This window comes from Podarcis pityusensis, assembly GCF_964106645.2.
Source record: "Podarcis pityusensis genome assembly, chromosome: 10".
Classification (NCBI taxonomy): Eukaryota; Metazoa; Chordata; class Lepidosauria; order Squamata; family Lacertidae; genus Podarcis; species Podarcis pityusensis.
The window spans coordinates 14,927,258-14,942,977 of record NC_138035.1 but is presented as its reverse complement, the minus strand read 5'-3'; the positions used below and the strand labels follow the sequence as shown (position 1 = coordinate 14,942,977).

The window sequence follows — 15,720 nt, the reverse complement described above, 5'->3', positions numbered from 1 at the left end:
ATGTAAGTGCATATGTTGTTAGGGGAATGCACGGCAGTGGACGTTTTCCTGTAATCTGAGAAGAAAATCTGTGGGTGCAGCTTTGTAACTTATTCACAAAAACGTGATGGACTCTCTGGACTCCAAAATATTCCAGTTCCAAAGCAAAAGTGTCAAACTTTTTGTTTCCAAGTGCACTAAGCCCCTTAAGCTATTCTGTTGGCCCATTCAGCTCAGCATTGTCTGCGGTGACTATCAGAGGGTCTCCACGATCCTCAGCCAAAAGTCTTTCCCTTTATTTAGAGATTCCATGCTAAGATGGCTGGATGGCACCTTGTACGCCTCCTTCCAGCAACTCCTGCTGCCAAGTGTATTGCTCTGTTTTCCTTTGGACTACATCAGCGAGGCCGAGAGAGGGGTCTTCTCATCTAGGCAGCCCAGGACCTCCATACACACAGCCCATGTGAGTGCTGCTAATGCAGTTGTTTGACTTCACTCCTGGGAGCGCACGTCATTTGTCTATACCCAGAGGTCTCAGGGTGGTTCATAGTAAAAATCAAAATATAAAACCACAAAATATAGAGTTGTATTGATTTTTCGAAACGCTTCCAGAAACAAGACAATACCAACCTAAATTCACACTCCTCTGAATTTTGCAAGGCAGTTCTTCAGCCAAGTAATTAGTAAAAGAATACATAGACTAGGGTAAAGTGTACATTAAAAAAAATACACAGATTAATGATAGTAACACAGAGAGATGCATATTAGAGAAAATGTAACTATTTGATGTCCATCCAGAGTGATTTCCTCAGTTAAAATGTATTTTGGATAGCTAACAAAAAGTGTGGGGCAGCCTTGTTGGTAGTTGTGTTGATTTTCACATGCAGAAATCTCAGTGTGCTTGTATGGATGGCGACCACAAAGCGCATTTGCTGTGTCTGTGTAATGTTTGCTTATGACAATCTACAAAACAGTCCTTCAATTGAACCCCTTGTGTCTCCTTTGAGAGTTGGACGGACAGCATTAAGCCGTTTGTTAAGGATGATGCACAATTGGAATGACTTCATCTGGGAGTCTCTTGATTGCAACCTTCACAAAATGTCAAAGAAGGATGGTCTTCCAATTTGCGAAATCTCTGCATTAAGGCAAAAATGCCTCTCGGTCAGATTGTGGCAATGTTAAACATGCAGCGTTGACAAGGTAGACTCAGATCACACAGCTGGATGCTTTACATAAGCAGTTTGCTTGTGGGTTGATCGTCGAAGTAGGAATTTGAAACGTGCTTGGTGCCAGCGCAGTTCATTAGTAAGTTCTGGACACCAGGTTGTGGACCAGAAGTGCTGCATTGGTGGTTAAAACTCCTGCAACTGCTTTCATTTCATATTTTCATTTGGTCTTTTGCAAGAAGCTTAGCTGCACTAGAATTCGGTGTTTCTAGTTGCACACCAAAACGCCATTTGTAAAGGCGGTTTTTGAAAGAAAAAAGAGAAAAAACTTGAGTAATTTACTAAGAATTGTTTATCTGAAGCTGCTCACCAGATGGGATGCAGCTGCCATGATATTTTTCAGGCAGGTGGGTCACTGTTGCTTTCTGGGAGAGGTGAGGGGGTGGAGAGTTCAAAACAGAGCCAATACAGTACAGTGGTACCTCGGGTTAAGAACTTAATTCATTCTGGAGGTCCATTCTTAATCTGAAACTGTTCTTAACCTGAAGCACCACTTTAGCTAATGGGGCCTCCTGCTGCTGCCACCGTGCAATTTCTGTTCTCATCCTGAAACGAAGTTCTTAACCCGAGGTACTATTTCTGGGTTAGCGGAGTCTGTAACCTGAAGCATCTGTAATCCAAGGTACCACTGTTCTAGATTGAGTTTGCACCATGCAGAATTTTCCTTCCTCTCTATTTCCTGGTAAGCAGTCACAGTCCACCTTCTGAGAATTGGGCATCGTGGCTAGTGAGCTGCTTCTGATATTTTTTTTATTTTTTTATTTTTTTTAAATTAAATTTTCCAACATACATTTATAGTATCCAATCTAAATTTATCACATATTTTCTCTTTTAGACTTTCTTCAACCTCTCTGACAATCATCCATTATTCAAATTTTTAAATACGCATTTCCTAATTTTATATTGCATTTTATAAACCTTCACACACTTAATTTTCATCAATACAATAGTCCTCTAACATTTACAGAGCTTCTTGAAATCCCACTAGCGTTATTTGCTCATCACATACACATTTCAGATAGTCTGAAAATTTTCCCCAGTCTTCAATGAACTTTTGATCTCGTATATATCTGATCTTTCCTGTTAGTTTGTCCAGTTCAGCATACTCCATCAGTTTCATTCTCCATTCTTCGAGCATCGGCAGTTGTTCCTGTTTCCATTTTTGGGCCAATAATAGTCTCGCTGCTGTTACTGCATATTGGAAAAGTTTACAGACCATTCTATTTATTTCATTTCCTACTATTCCTAGAAGGAAAGCCTCTGGTTTCTTAACAAACGTATATTTCAACATCTTTTTCATCTCATTATAGATCATTTCCCAGAAACCCTTCACCTTCTTACAGTTCCACCACATATGATAAAATGTTCTTTCTTTTTCTTTACATTTCCAACACTTATTACATGTTTTATACATTTTTGCCAGTTTCACGGGTGTGATGTACCATCTATAAATCATTTTCATAACATTTTCCTTTAACGCAGTAAATATTTATTATTTTTGATAGCGCTGTGGTTAGGGGGAGGGTCTTTTCTGTTGCGGTGCCCACTCTTTGAAAACCACCTCCCCTCAGAAATGATATAACGCCAGAAGCACATCACCATAATGAGATCTTTCGGGCCTGTTAGATTGACTTGCTGCTTTTTACTCAGCTACAGATTTTGCCATTTTTATTCAATGTTTGATGTATTGATTTTATGGATTCTGCCATATTTATTCATAATAGGTTATTGTGTTGATTTTAATGAGCGTGTATTGTAAACTGCTTTACTCTTTTTTTAATGTTAGGTGGCATTTGAATGGTTTTTGATTTTTTTATATATATAATCCCTCTTTATATAAAATGTTCAATCTGGTTTAGAACAAAATAATAAAACATAAACATTGATACTGTAACATTCATTTTTTTTTACTATTAGCAAGCATGGGGAAAGTTCATCGGTCCCTTTTATTTCACCATAAACTAATTGCAAATCCCCTTTCCCAAAAATTGCAAGCTCCTTGGGGCAGAGATCTCTCTTTTTTATTCTTCTTCTAAAGCTCCTAATACCTAGGTAGGTTTGTTGAGCAGGAGACTGTTATTAATTCTCAGGGTCATCGGTTTGAGCCCCACATTGGGTGAACGATTCCTGCATTGTAGGGGGTTAGACTAGATTACTCTTGCTGTCCTTTCCAACTCTATGATTTTGTGATCATATTAATGGTAATCTCTCCTTTATGTTTCTGCAGATCATGGGACATTCTGATTGGGATCACAAACGAGGACCCAGAGGATCTCAGGTGAGTTTTTGCAAGGTTTTTCTACAGCTGGTATAAAGGAGGGTTGGGGAATGTGGTTGTTTGGGAATGTAAGTCTACGTTGGGTTAAATATTTCTCCAATATATTTGGTGGTCAATCTGGGCAATCAAACGTACCAGCAGTGTGTAGGGATTTCTCAAACCTATCTGAATGGTGACCTGTAATGAGATATTGGTCCTTATTCCCTTCTGAAATCAGATAAAGCTCCTGCAGAATATATACAGTGGATGCTCGGGTTGCAAACGTGATCCATGCAGGAAGCTTGTTCACAACCTGCAGCGCCCACAGCGCCGCGGCTGCGCATGCGCAGGATGCGGTTTGGCGCTTCTGCGCTTGCGCAAATGCAATTTAGCACTTCTGCATATGCGCAAGCGCCGAAACCCGGAAGTAATCCATTCCGGTACTTCCGGGTTCAGCACGGTGCGCTACCCGAAATCGCGCAACCCGAAGTGTCTGTAACCCGAGGTATGACTGTAGTTCCACTTGAGCTCTACAAGGAATATATAGAATGGTGGATACCTATCCTGACTGGATATTTATTTACCACCATAAACAACACAGACCAAATGTCCTCTGCATGGAAAATGACTGTCATTTTCCCAATGTGTATAAGAAAGGATACAGGGATGAATTATCTACGTAACTATTGGCCAATCAGCTGGTTAGACTTCTCTTCCAAGCTATATACATGGTGTCAAATTACCAGTTTAAATTTATTTGAATGGAATAATTTCAAAGCTTTTTAAGCGTGGCCATCTTTAAGCCTTTAGATGGCGGGTTTTTGCGTATTTGCTTTGCATGCATCCCTCTAATTTATATCGGAAATACTGTGTATGTTTCTCATGCATCTCTTGGTGAAAACAGTGCTGCTTTTACGTTTTTAGCCTGAGGAGCTAGAACCACACGCTTTTAATTAATCAATAACGAAGTGTCATCACGGATGTTTCAATTGTTTAAGGCTGTTGACTTCTTGGTGACATCTGCTGTTGCATTTGAGTGTTGCTTTGCAATATTACCATATGTTCGTGCTGTGCAACCCTAGCCCAGCCTTCCTGGGAGCCGGCACCATTGAATTCAATGGGATTACTTCTGAATATACATGGTTAGGATTGTGCTGTAAGGCTGTAATCCTAAAAATGCTTACTTGGGACTAAGTTCTGTTGAACTCACTGGGACGATTGCATTAACATCCATAGGACTGGGCTGTTAGTCCTATAATACAGACAAATATGGATAATGAGTTCTGCCGAACTAAGTTGTACTTGGCATTAATGAATCTTAAGTTAGTTGTGTCTATTAACTTCACTGGGTCTACTCTGAGTAGGACTACCATGGGATACAAGGCGCTGTTGCTTATTTATTAATTCATATTCACCCCATTAGATAGGTATAGATAGATATAGATATAGATATAGATATAGATATAGATATAGATATAGATATAGATATAGATATAGATATAGATGTGTGTGTGTGTGTGTGTGTGTAGGTTCGTTAAAAAGTAGTGCATTCCATTTTCTTGTATAATATCCATCAGTGTCTTCCGAAATTGCTTTGTTTTTGCATGTGACCAGAAGACATGTAAGTTTTTAAGAAAGTATTTTAATGTAAAAGCAAAGGAAGAGTTAGAAGTCACAAGAAAGGGTGTTACAAGAGTAAGGGTCTCTTAGGGGAAAGAAGTGGTAGCCCACAGTGGAGAACTGGCAAGTGTCAAGTGAAAGAGCAGCATATAGAGAAAGGAGAGAGGATGGATCTAGAACAGCGCAGGACCTTGGAGACATCTGGTTAACACAAGATGGAAGAGAGAGAAAGAGAAAGATAATCTATTATACTTTGGCCACTGGGAGAGTGGGAACAGGACATATTGCCCAATGGTTGAACCAGCTTCTCCTTGTTTTCTGCATACCTTGATTAGTTTTTGAAAGGACAGACACTAGGAATGAGAGCTGAAGAATGGAAGCTTATTCCCAAGGAAATATAAACATATTTTCGGCCACAGCACTGAGCTGAATTATAACGCCGACATACTGTGTGCTTTTATTTTATTTGTATTTATTTGTTTGGCTTTGCTGCCATGGAAACGCAACAGATTTGGGGGATTTGTCACACAATCAGGTTGCCAATTCCATATTTATTTGAATCATCTGCATATAAAAAAGTGTGGTCCATCTCCAACTACTATGTGATTGAAGAGTTGCTAGGTTTAGTTTTTAAAATAAAATAAAGAGTACTATAAAGACTAATGTTATGCTTGTCTGTTTCGTGATCAGTGAAAAGCTCCTCAGGTTTGTAAAGTTCAAATGAACTTGGTTGTTTTAAAAGAATAACCCCAGTACTTATGGAAGGAGAAGCCCTCAAGGAGGAGAGCAGAGGAAAATGGAAATAAGTGTTGATGGGAGAGTCAGGAAGGGAGGAAGGGAAGAGAAGAGAAGAGAAGAGAAGAGAAGAGAAGAGAAGAGAAGAGAGGTGTTGAGTTCTTCCATTTTCTGAACTTTCCCCCATGATGCTGACTGTTGTGAGATTTACCATGGATTGCAGAAGGAGAAATAATTCGGACTTCACAAGGATGGGTTAATCTACCATGAAATTAGACCTGTGGTCTTCAGCTTTTTGAGACATAGGACCTTTACCTCCAACCCAGAATGTGAGACTCACTTATAGCATGTATGTCATCTTTATCCTTTGGGTTTCCATTTGTTGGCCTCTATCAGCCTTTCTTCAAGGAGGAGAGCAGAGGAAAATGGAAAGAAGTGTTGATGGGAGAATCAGGAAGGGAGGAAGGGAAGAGAAGAGAAGAGAAGAGAAGAGAAGAGAAGAGAAGAGAGGTGTCGAGTTCTTCCATTTTCTGAACTTTCCCCCATGATGCTGACTGCTGTGAGATTTACCATGGATTGCAGAAGGAGAAATAATTCGGACTTCACAAGGATGGGTTAATCTACCATGAAATTAGACCTGCGGTCTTCAGCTTTTTGAGACATAGGACCTTTACCTCCAACCCAGAATGTGAGACTCACTTATAGCATGTATGTCATCTTTATCCTTTGGGTTTCCATTTGTTGGCCTCTATCAGCCTTTCTTCAACTCTTCTTTGAAGAAAGAACAAAGGGGGGGGGGATAACCAAAGCAAAATAGAACACTGGTGCCCTTCATCCACCTTAGGTAGGGATGTGACGAGATGGAAGAAAAATCTCATCCAGTTTGCATTTAAAGGCCAATTTACCTATTTTGCACTTTCGAAAACAACAAGGGAACAGAAAGACAGCCATTCTCCAAAATTCGCACTTCTCTGAATTTTGCTATGCAGTTCTCCAGTCATATAATGTGTACAGAAAAGTACATAAAACAGAGAGTGTGCATTAAAATGAATGTGTTTGTGAAAATGGCATATTCACAATTATATTAGGGAAATTAGTCTGCAAAAATGCATATGTTAGGCATGATTGCATGTAAAGATGTGGACTTAAATGCTGATGAAATTTCATGTGAATTTAAAAACGGGGGAGGAATTGCAAATTAATGTGAACTGACCTCAAGACAAAGAAAAGGGAGAGAGAGAGATAAAATGCAAGAAACCAAAATGGACAGATTCGCCAATCCCTAGTTGTTACACATATATGGGTCAGGAACTGCTCAGGTGAGGACCAGTGGCATAAATCAACTTTCTCATCACTGTCAGGATCTGGCTCTCTGGACTGACTGTGATAACAGTTATTGGAAAAACAGCTTACTCTTTTTCTGGAGAGTTTGCTGAGATGCTGGTAGTCTGGTCTTAAGCTCAAGCTGAGACTTTGGCTTGTGTTGCTTGAAGCTTGGTTTGCAGGTTGGGCACCAGCCAGGACTTTGAGGAGCAGATGCATCTTACACAGGATAGAAAGGCACGGCTGTATCTTCAAGAGCCCTAAAGAGCACACTTGACACCTGATGTTATATATATATATATATATATATATATATATATATATATATACACACACATATATATATATATAGAAGGCCTGGTCATACTGAAGGCCCAGTTTGAGTCTCAGAGGCTGAAGGAGGTTGTATGAGGCCAGAGGATTGGTGGGGCCATTTCTGAGAAATTAAGCACCAACAGCTGTTCTTCCTCTGCTGCTACTGATCTAATCAGCCTTCTGTGCCAGTTTTTTTAATCATGGGGAAGGCTAAGGGCCAGATCTTAAGACCCAGTTGGCATTTCATGGATGATATATTGTGTGTCTCTGGATAGGCCAACATTGGCCTATCCAAAGACACACAGTATATCACCTCTTTGGCTTTGTTGACTCCCCGCTTCACAACTTTACTCCATCCTTTCGTAACAGAATGATCAATGTGGATTGAGCTTGTGCACAAGGAGACTCAATTGCACAGCCACTTCATCATCCACCTCAACTGTCAATTGTTCCATAGATGAACCTGGCCTGTTCAGATGTCCTGAATCATCCATCATCCCACTTCATTGGAGGTCCAGTGTTTTACAAGAGGATAAAATCCTTTCTCTATCCACTTTCTCAGTGCCATGCATCATTTTCTAAATTTCTATCGTACCACCTCTTGCGTTTTCTCTAAACTGAAAAGTCCCAAATGCTGGAACCTTTCCTCATTGAGCGGGGGGAAGTGGCTTCATGTCCCTTTTCCACTTTTTGAGGTGAGGCAACCACAACTATACCCAGTATTCTGAATGCAGTCACACCAAAGATTTGTATAGTGCCACTCTGATATTGGCATTATGACTTCTGGCCAGCAAGGCTGCCTCTGTTGGAAATCCAAAACTTTTCATCACACACTTTGCTTGCATGCGCACAGATCTTCACCTGTACAGGTGTGCTTCCTGCAAAAGTGTACACCTTTCCATTGGTTCTTTTGTGTAATGCTCTACTCCTAAGCCGTTTCCCCTTCTGTGGGGGACTTGCAAAGCATTGCTTTTTTTTTTCTTTAAAGGAAAGTGAGAGATAGAAAAAAGATGCCAGTTCATTGAGGATGCCATATGGACAGGATTTAGCTGCTGATACAGTTCTGGTGCTGTTGGTTTGTTGAGTGGGTGTTGAGGCATAACCCCTGGTCTTCAGGGAACAGGCAGTCCTTCCTTTTGCAGACTTCCATGAGATGATGCTCATATAGAGAGAGAGAGAGAGAGAGGGAGGAAAGGAGGGAGGCAGGCAGGCAGGCAGGCAGGCACACTGGTCCGGTGTGTTTTAATTCACATTAAATGTAAAAGCTCTCAATTATATATAGCTGAGGTGCTGCAATTTACCCTTCCAGTTCCTAAGCAACAGCTATTTTCAGATTGAGTGTGTCTGGTGGTGTTGTCTACCTACTTCATGCGTCTATGAGGTAATTCATCATTGAATGCTGCTGGGTTGTTTTTTCCCCCCTCCACCCCACTATCTCTCCTGTGGCTGCTTCATATAGAGAGATCAAGGCATGCAAAACTGGGAAGAGTTTGGACCAAACAAACAAATAAATCCACCATTTCCCCCACGGCTTCCTTGCAACACCTTTGCAAACACAAAACTTTGGGATCCTTGAAGTCGACTTGAGCGATGCAACGTAAGGATCGGGAATAATATTTTTTGCTGCTGGTTTGAAATTATTCTGAGGAAGAGCCTTCTTGAGCAAAACTGGGAATCATGAAGCGGCGACCTTTGCTCTTGTTGAAGCGGCGATGGGAGTCTATCCCTGTTACCGATCAGGTACTGTGGGCTTCTCTTTATAATTTCATCTCTTGGTGATAACGACACAAAGAACTGCCAGTTATTGTTCTTACGGTTCTAGGAAGCTGGTGGGCATCGCCTATCGTTTCTCTCAAGCTTGTTATTAAGGTTTTGGCTTCAAAATTGCAGTTGGTGCTTCTCTTAGAGCTGTAGAAGCCAGATGCCTTAGTTGCTGAAAAAGATCATGTTCATCACAGCACATAGCAAATCTGCAAGGCAAGATCTGAAGAGCATGGTTCCGATGAGAGTTGCAGAGAGTCAGCAAATAGTGTAATAATTTTAGATGTGTTGGGTAGCCTTTGGAAAGGAACCCCAGCCTAAATATTAGGGGTAGTGTGAGTTGCACATTTATATATGTCTACATTTAAGTAATGAATAATTTGTTAGCTGGTGCCAGTGAATTAATGGCTTATGTGTTCCTGAGAAATCCTGGAAAGTGTATTGGGGTTTTGGTAGTGGTTCAATGGTGACAAATTAATAAACTTACTGCATATGGTTATTCTTCAAAGGATGTCACTTTGCATGCAGACCTTTGGTTAAAACTCAGCAAGACAGACTCAATTATCCTTTGCGGAATATAATTGCACATTTGTGGCATTAGTACAAATGCAAAAATCCCAAGTATTCGTCATCCCCCCTTAAAATATTGCTGTAAACATCTAAGAATGTTGACTTCCTTTTTTAAAAAAATCCCTGTGCAAAGTTGATACATAAAAGTTGCTCCTGGCTCCATTAAGCTTCATCTTTTACCTGAGCTTTCTTAGCTCTGTGGTGGAGATTGCATCACTCTGGCCAGCAAGAGCGGTGGGGCATATGTGCTCAAAGGAGTGGAGTTTTTGTTTTATATACCAGGAGAAGACAGGCAAGCACGGTGTCCTTTTTTGGATGCAACAACCCCGGCTTCCTTCAACCTCCTTCGCTGCTCCCACCATGTCCTAACCCCAGTGCTACCACACAATGGGGGGGTTTAATGCTGGTTGACGAACCAGATTCTTAAACCCAGAAAAAGGCATTGGTTTGTTGCATAGCTTAAGATCCTAATGATTAAACCAGCATCTTCCCACAGCTCCCTGATTCAGATGTATTGGAGGAGCTGAAGTTTAAGCAAACCAGAATCAAAACACTGGCAACCTGTGGGGAACGGAAGCATCAGAGTTATGGTTCATTAAGCCGGGAACTTTACATCTAAAGTGACCCACTGAGCTACCACTTTCTGTGTAAACACCTGTTGGGTAGAGGCTTCTTCAGATCTGTAACTTGGTGGCATTTACCATGTGGTAAGCCGTACCTGTGGAGCGGCTTACTTAGTTGATCGGAAAGTTTTCTTGTATAAGGTTCTCAATAGCCTGGCGGGGGGAAAAACATTCAGTGTGCGTGAGGAGGACCTGGAGTCAGTTAGGAACTCTGCTTCATTCAAAACTCTGCTTCACTGCGCCACCACAAAGTCTGTTCAGAGAAGAAGAAGAGGAGTTTGGATTTGATATCCCGCTTTATCACTACCCTAAGGAGTCCTCAAAGCAGCTAACAATCTCCTTTCCTTTCCTCCCCCACAACAAACACTCTGTGAGCTTGAGAGACTTCAGAGAAGTGTGACTAGCCCAAGGTCACCCAGCAGCTGCATGTGGAGGAGCGGGGAAGCGAACCCGGTTCACCAGATTAGGAGTCCACCGCTCTTAACCACTAGACCACACTGGCACTTTCTCTCTGCAAGAGGGACTTGCAGGCAGTTGACTCCTCGATGCAACAATAACAGAGTTGTTCTGATCAGGGGGGCTGATGATCCCATGTTTCTTCCTGCTGGAAGATGGAGCAAGCTTGCTTTCTGCTGCTTCCTAGGGTGCAGCCCAAACCAATGGATTCAGATGACAAGGAGATTCCAACTAAACATTCAGAATAACTTTTTGATGGCAAGAGCAAATTGACAGTGGAAGGTGGTGGGCTCTCCTTCCTTGGAGGTTTTTAAGCAGAGGTTGGATGGCCACCTATCAGGTGTGCTTTAGCTGTGATTCCTGCATTGCAGGGGGTTGAAATAGATGATCCTTGGGGGTCCCATCCAACTCTACAGTTCTATGAGTCTCTGCTGTGCAACTATGCCATCTGCTGAGCTCTGGTCAAAGTGGGGCAACTTGCCGAAGGAAGCTATGGGGCTGTCTCTCTACATGTCCAGACGGATGGCAAGCAAGCCAGCTTCTCTGCTGCCTGCCGGTCGGTTTACCATCTGTTCCCATTATTTGCCATCTCTCTGCCCTTTGAGGGCTGGATCTCGCTAGCACTTGGACTCAGCCACTTGGCAATATCAGCCATCTCGTGGAGCAGTTTCAGTAAAGTGGCCCTACTGTGGTGTCAGAAATGGTGCAGACCAGCCATTACAGTACACAGGAGAAAAATGCAGGTGAGCGGACTCTGAAAAACAGGCTAATAATAATAATAATAATAATAATAATAATAATAATATTTTATTATTTATACCCTGCCCATCTGGCTGGGTTTCCCCAGCCACTCTGGGCAGCTTCCAACAAAATATTAAAATACAGTAGTCCAAACATTAAAATCTTCCCTAAACAGGGCTTCCTTCAGATGTCTTCTAAAAGTCTGGTCGTTATTGTTCTCTTTGACATCTGGTGTGGGGCGTTCCACAGGGCGGGTGCCACTACCGAGAAGGCCCTCTGCCTGGTTCCCTGTAACTTCACATCTCGCAGGGATGGAACTGCCAGAAGGCCCTCGGAGCTGAACCTCAGTGTCTGGGCAGAACGATGGGGGTGGAGACACTCCTTCAGGTATACTGGAGTGAAGTGATAGGAATAAAGTGATAGGAATTTGTATTTCCCTCCCACACATACTTCTCTAGTTGTATTTTAGTGTTAATATGTTTAACCCCAGAGGCATCCCTAGGGTCCCTTGTGCCCTTGTCAAGGAGCTGTTTCTCTCCCCTCCCCCCAAAAAAATTTTACTTTACCACAATAGGCACATTAGAAATCTCTACATTTTATGTGACCTGAGTGGTTGAAGCGTCCAGAGTGAGGGCAAGGCGAGGAGGAAAGGCTGAAAAATTTGCACACTTTTGTGCCATGGCACGAGAAGAATGGGCAGTTTCTCTCGCAACAGCGGTCTCTCATCGCCACACAATTATGTGTCACACACTCCATAGTCTAGTGGGTGATTTTTGCACAACTTGCACCCCCAGCGTGGGCTGGTTTCGCCAACCCCGAGATACGCCTCTAGCTAACCCCCACCTGCCTGCCTTCTTAGTTACAACTAGTTCAGGGGGTGGCACTGCCTATCATCTTCCTCTGAGTCCTACAAGGGTCAATACTTAGGCTAAGGAACTCAGTAGGGAGAAGGATAGGGAGAAAATTAGAGCTAGTCGGCTCTAGTCGCCGCTTACTGTTTTCGACCCTACATGGACCAATGGGCACCAGCCACCACTGGGGGCAAATGAGCCTCCAAAATATACCATAGAAAACGATGATTTATTATTATTATTTTTCTTTGTATTTTTCCACCCTGTTCTGGAGTGTGCTTCTTGTGTGGGTAGTAATTGACGCCGCCTCTTGCAGTCTAAAACAATTGAATGAGTTTTTTTGTTCATCTAAATGCACAGAATCACATCACAGGGAGCAGTGGGGGGCGGAATCTTGCTTATCGATCCGCTGTATCTCGTGAGGGCAAAAAGAAGGCTTGAAAAAGCTACTTGTGCGCAGGTTTCAATTCTCTTGAACAGCCGCAAAGTGTTGATTGAGAGCTTTGGGGAAATGCTTCTTTTTCTTACGGAGAACTGATCTGGGTTTAATAACTCTTCCACTTGTTTTAACCATCAGTGCAGTCATATGAGGAATTGCAGCGAAGGTGAGCAGATCGCGGGTAATTCTCCCGCAAAGCTTGTCTCAAAGGGCAGCTCTAAGCTCTGATGATTGCTCAAAAGGAAATTCCAGCTGTGGAGCACTAAGGACCATGCTCCATGTTTTAGATCAGGGGTAGGCAACCTAAGGCCCGGGGGCCGGATGCGGCCCAATTGCCTTCTCAATCTGGCCCTCGACAGTCTGGGAATCAGCGTGTTTTTACATGAGTAGAATGTGTCCTTTTATTTAAAATGCATCTCTGGGTTATTTGTTGGGCCTGCCTGGTGCTTTTACATGAGTAGAACGTGTCTTTTTATTTAAAATGCATATCTGGGTTATTTGTGGGACATAAGAATTTGTTCATTTCCAGCCCCCCCCCCCAATATAGTCTGGCCCACCACATGGTCTGAGGGACGGTGGACTGGCCCATGGCTGAAAAAGGTTGCTGCCCCCTGTTTTAGATGAAGAGAGGGAAAGTAGTAAGGAAGGGTAAAGTGTTTTGCTTCGATCTCAGAAACTTATTCTGGTAGCAAGATTTTTTATAATTGCTTGTTTTCAAAGGAAAAGAGCTGTGTGAATTTTTTTTGGGGGGGTGCCCTACCCTTACCCATACAGCAGATCCATTTTTAAAAAAAGACATTGAAAAAATTGGGGTCGTCCCTATATTGTTGGGATCTGCTTAGTACTACTTTTAGAGTTAAATAAAATGTGTTTTCTGTAAAATGAAAAAAAGCAAGGACCTCTTTTACCTATGTTTGCATTTTAAACCACCTGAAATAATAAACTTTGGAAAAAGGAGATCTGCAATTGCAGTTCTTAAAGTTGTCAAGACAGATCAAGCTCTTATTATCAGCCGTGTAGCTTGGATTTTTCAAATGGTTCCTTTTCCTACTGACTTACCTCCAGGTTCCCTGGCAAAAGAGAGTTGAGTAAACATTCCTTCATCATCTTGATTACATTAAGAGGCCGTAGCGAGACCATCCTGGTCTCAGAAGATAGCTGCATTCCAACATCAGGTTCTTCCACACGCATAGGGACTGAGACAGATACTTGGCTTTCATACCAATTGGCCATGCGAGAGGGCTCCATAAAATTGCATTTTGATTATTAGTTCTTTTTTATTTGGCACCCTGGCAGATTTTTTTTTTGCCTTGACATTAAACTCGTTGTTGCATTATACCTTGATATATCAGCCATTGCTGCAATCGGGATTTAGCAAGGTATGTATATTTGTGTGTCTGTGGTTTAATTAAGAGAACCCCGCCTAATCCATAAGTCTCTTCCATACATGGTGGATGGTGGAGCTACTCTCTTAATGTCCCAAATGTTCTTCAGCCAAGGGATGAAGCATGCAGTCAGCAGCCTCATGCTGGCGATGAGATTGCATGTTTGAATTCTTCCTCGTCAACGATCTTTCTAAAGTGGCTTGGTACATATTGCAATTGCTAACCATGTCGATTGAGTCTTTTGTTCACTATCTGCACCCCATCTATTTTTCTGGGAGGGGTATCTCAGTCGGTAGAACATGAGCCTCTTAATCCCAGAATCATGGGTTCAAGATTCTTGAATTTCAGGGGGTTGGACTAGTTGGCAATCATGATCCCTTCCAACACTTAAGTTTTATGATTCTTTGAACCACTGATGGCCCCAGAATTTCAGGGGCTACCAGAGAACCCACTAAAGCTGGAAGAGAAGGGACATGAAAATCAAGAATGCTTTTTTAGGCTGATCTCCTTGAATATTCTATTAGTAGTAGGAATCTAGCTCCATCAGGGCATGGGGTCCTTTACTGCTCTTGGGGCCCTGGCAAATGCCCAGCATTCCTACTTTCCGGAGCCGTTCTTATACATTGCCAGTTGCCGGGTTCTCTCTTTCCAGATCCTCTTTGATATAAGGACCGTTGTGAACTCATTTGTTTCCAGGCACGACCTGAATTGTTTGTCCACTTTTGTGTCTTCCAAAGGACACCATTCTATGAAGGTCTGCATTTCATGAAATTGTATCATTAAGGGTTCTCGGTGGCTGCTCCCAGAATCTGGGACGCCTTACGGGGGAGACCTACCCTCTACGCTAGCCTGCTCTCCTCAATTGAAAAACACTCTCACTAGTATTGACACAAGTTCAATTTGCTTTTGTATGTGCCTTGGGGGAGGGCACCATCTTCTCTTTTGCCTCAGGCAGCAAAATATCTTGAACTGGCCCCATAAATAAATAGTGCCATCTCCTCAAGCTTTGTAAATAAGTACAGTCATACCTCGGGTTGCAGACGCTTCTGGTTGCGCGTTTTTGGGTTGCGCACCACGCCGAACCCGGAAGTACCAGAATGGGTTACTTCCAGGTTTTGGCGCTCGCACATGCGCAGAAGTGCTAAATCGCGCTTTGCGCATGCGCCGAAGCACTGAATCACGACCCGCACGTGCACAGATGCAGCGCTGTGGGTTGCAAATTCTGCAGGTTGTGAATGTGCCTCCCGCACGGATCACGTTCGCAACCCGAGCATCCACTGTATTTAAAAGCATGTTTCCAACAAAATTTAAAATTCGGCTTTGTAATTCGGAATTTATGTGATGTGATTTAATTTGATTTGATTGGCCGGTTAATAAAAATTATTTTTTAAAAAAATAAAATAAAAGCATGTTTCTTTATTTGCTTCTTGAACTCCACA

At 42.3% G+C, this 15,720-nt stretch overlaps 1 protein-coding gene across 2 annotated transcripts in view; it reads left to right on the top strand.

Annotated features, from left to right (window-relative positions):
• The window catches only part of PDE3A (phosphodiesterase 3A), a 275,812-nt gene that overhangs the window by 181,429 nt on the left and 78,663 nt on the right, over positions 1 to 15,720 (top strand). The window contains exon 2 of one of the 2 annotated variants that reach the window (XM_081022700.1): positions 3,433 to 3,483. The exons of the other annotated variant lie outside the window; for it this stretch is intronic. Coding sequence (XP_080878826.1) covers positions 3,433 to 3,483 — 51 coding nt within the window. The remainder of the gene's footprint in view (positions 1 to 3,432; positions 3,484 to 15,720) is intronic. 2 annotated transcript variants of the gene reach the window in all.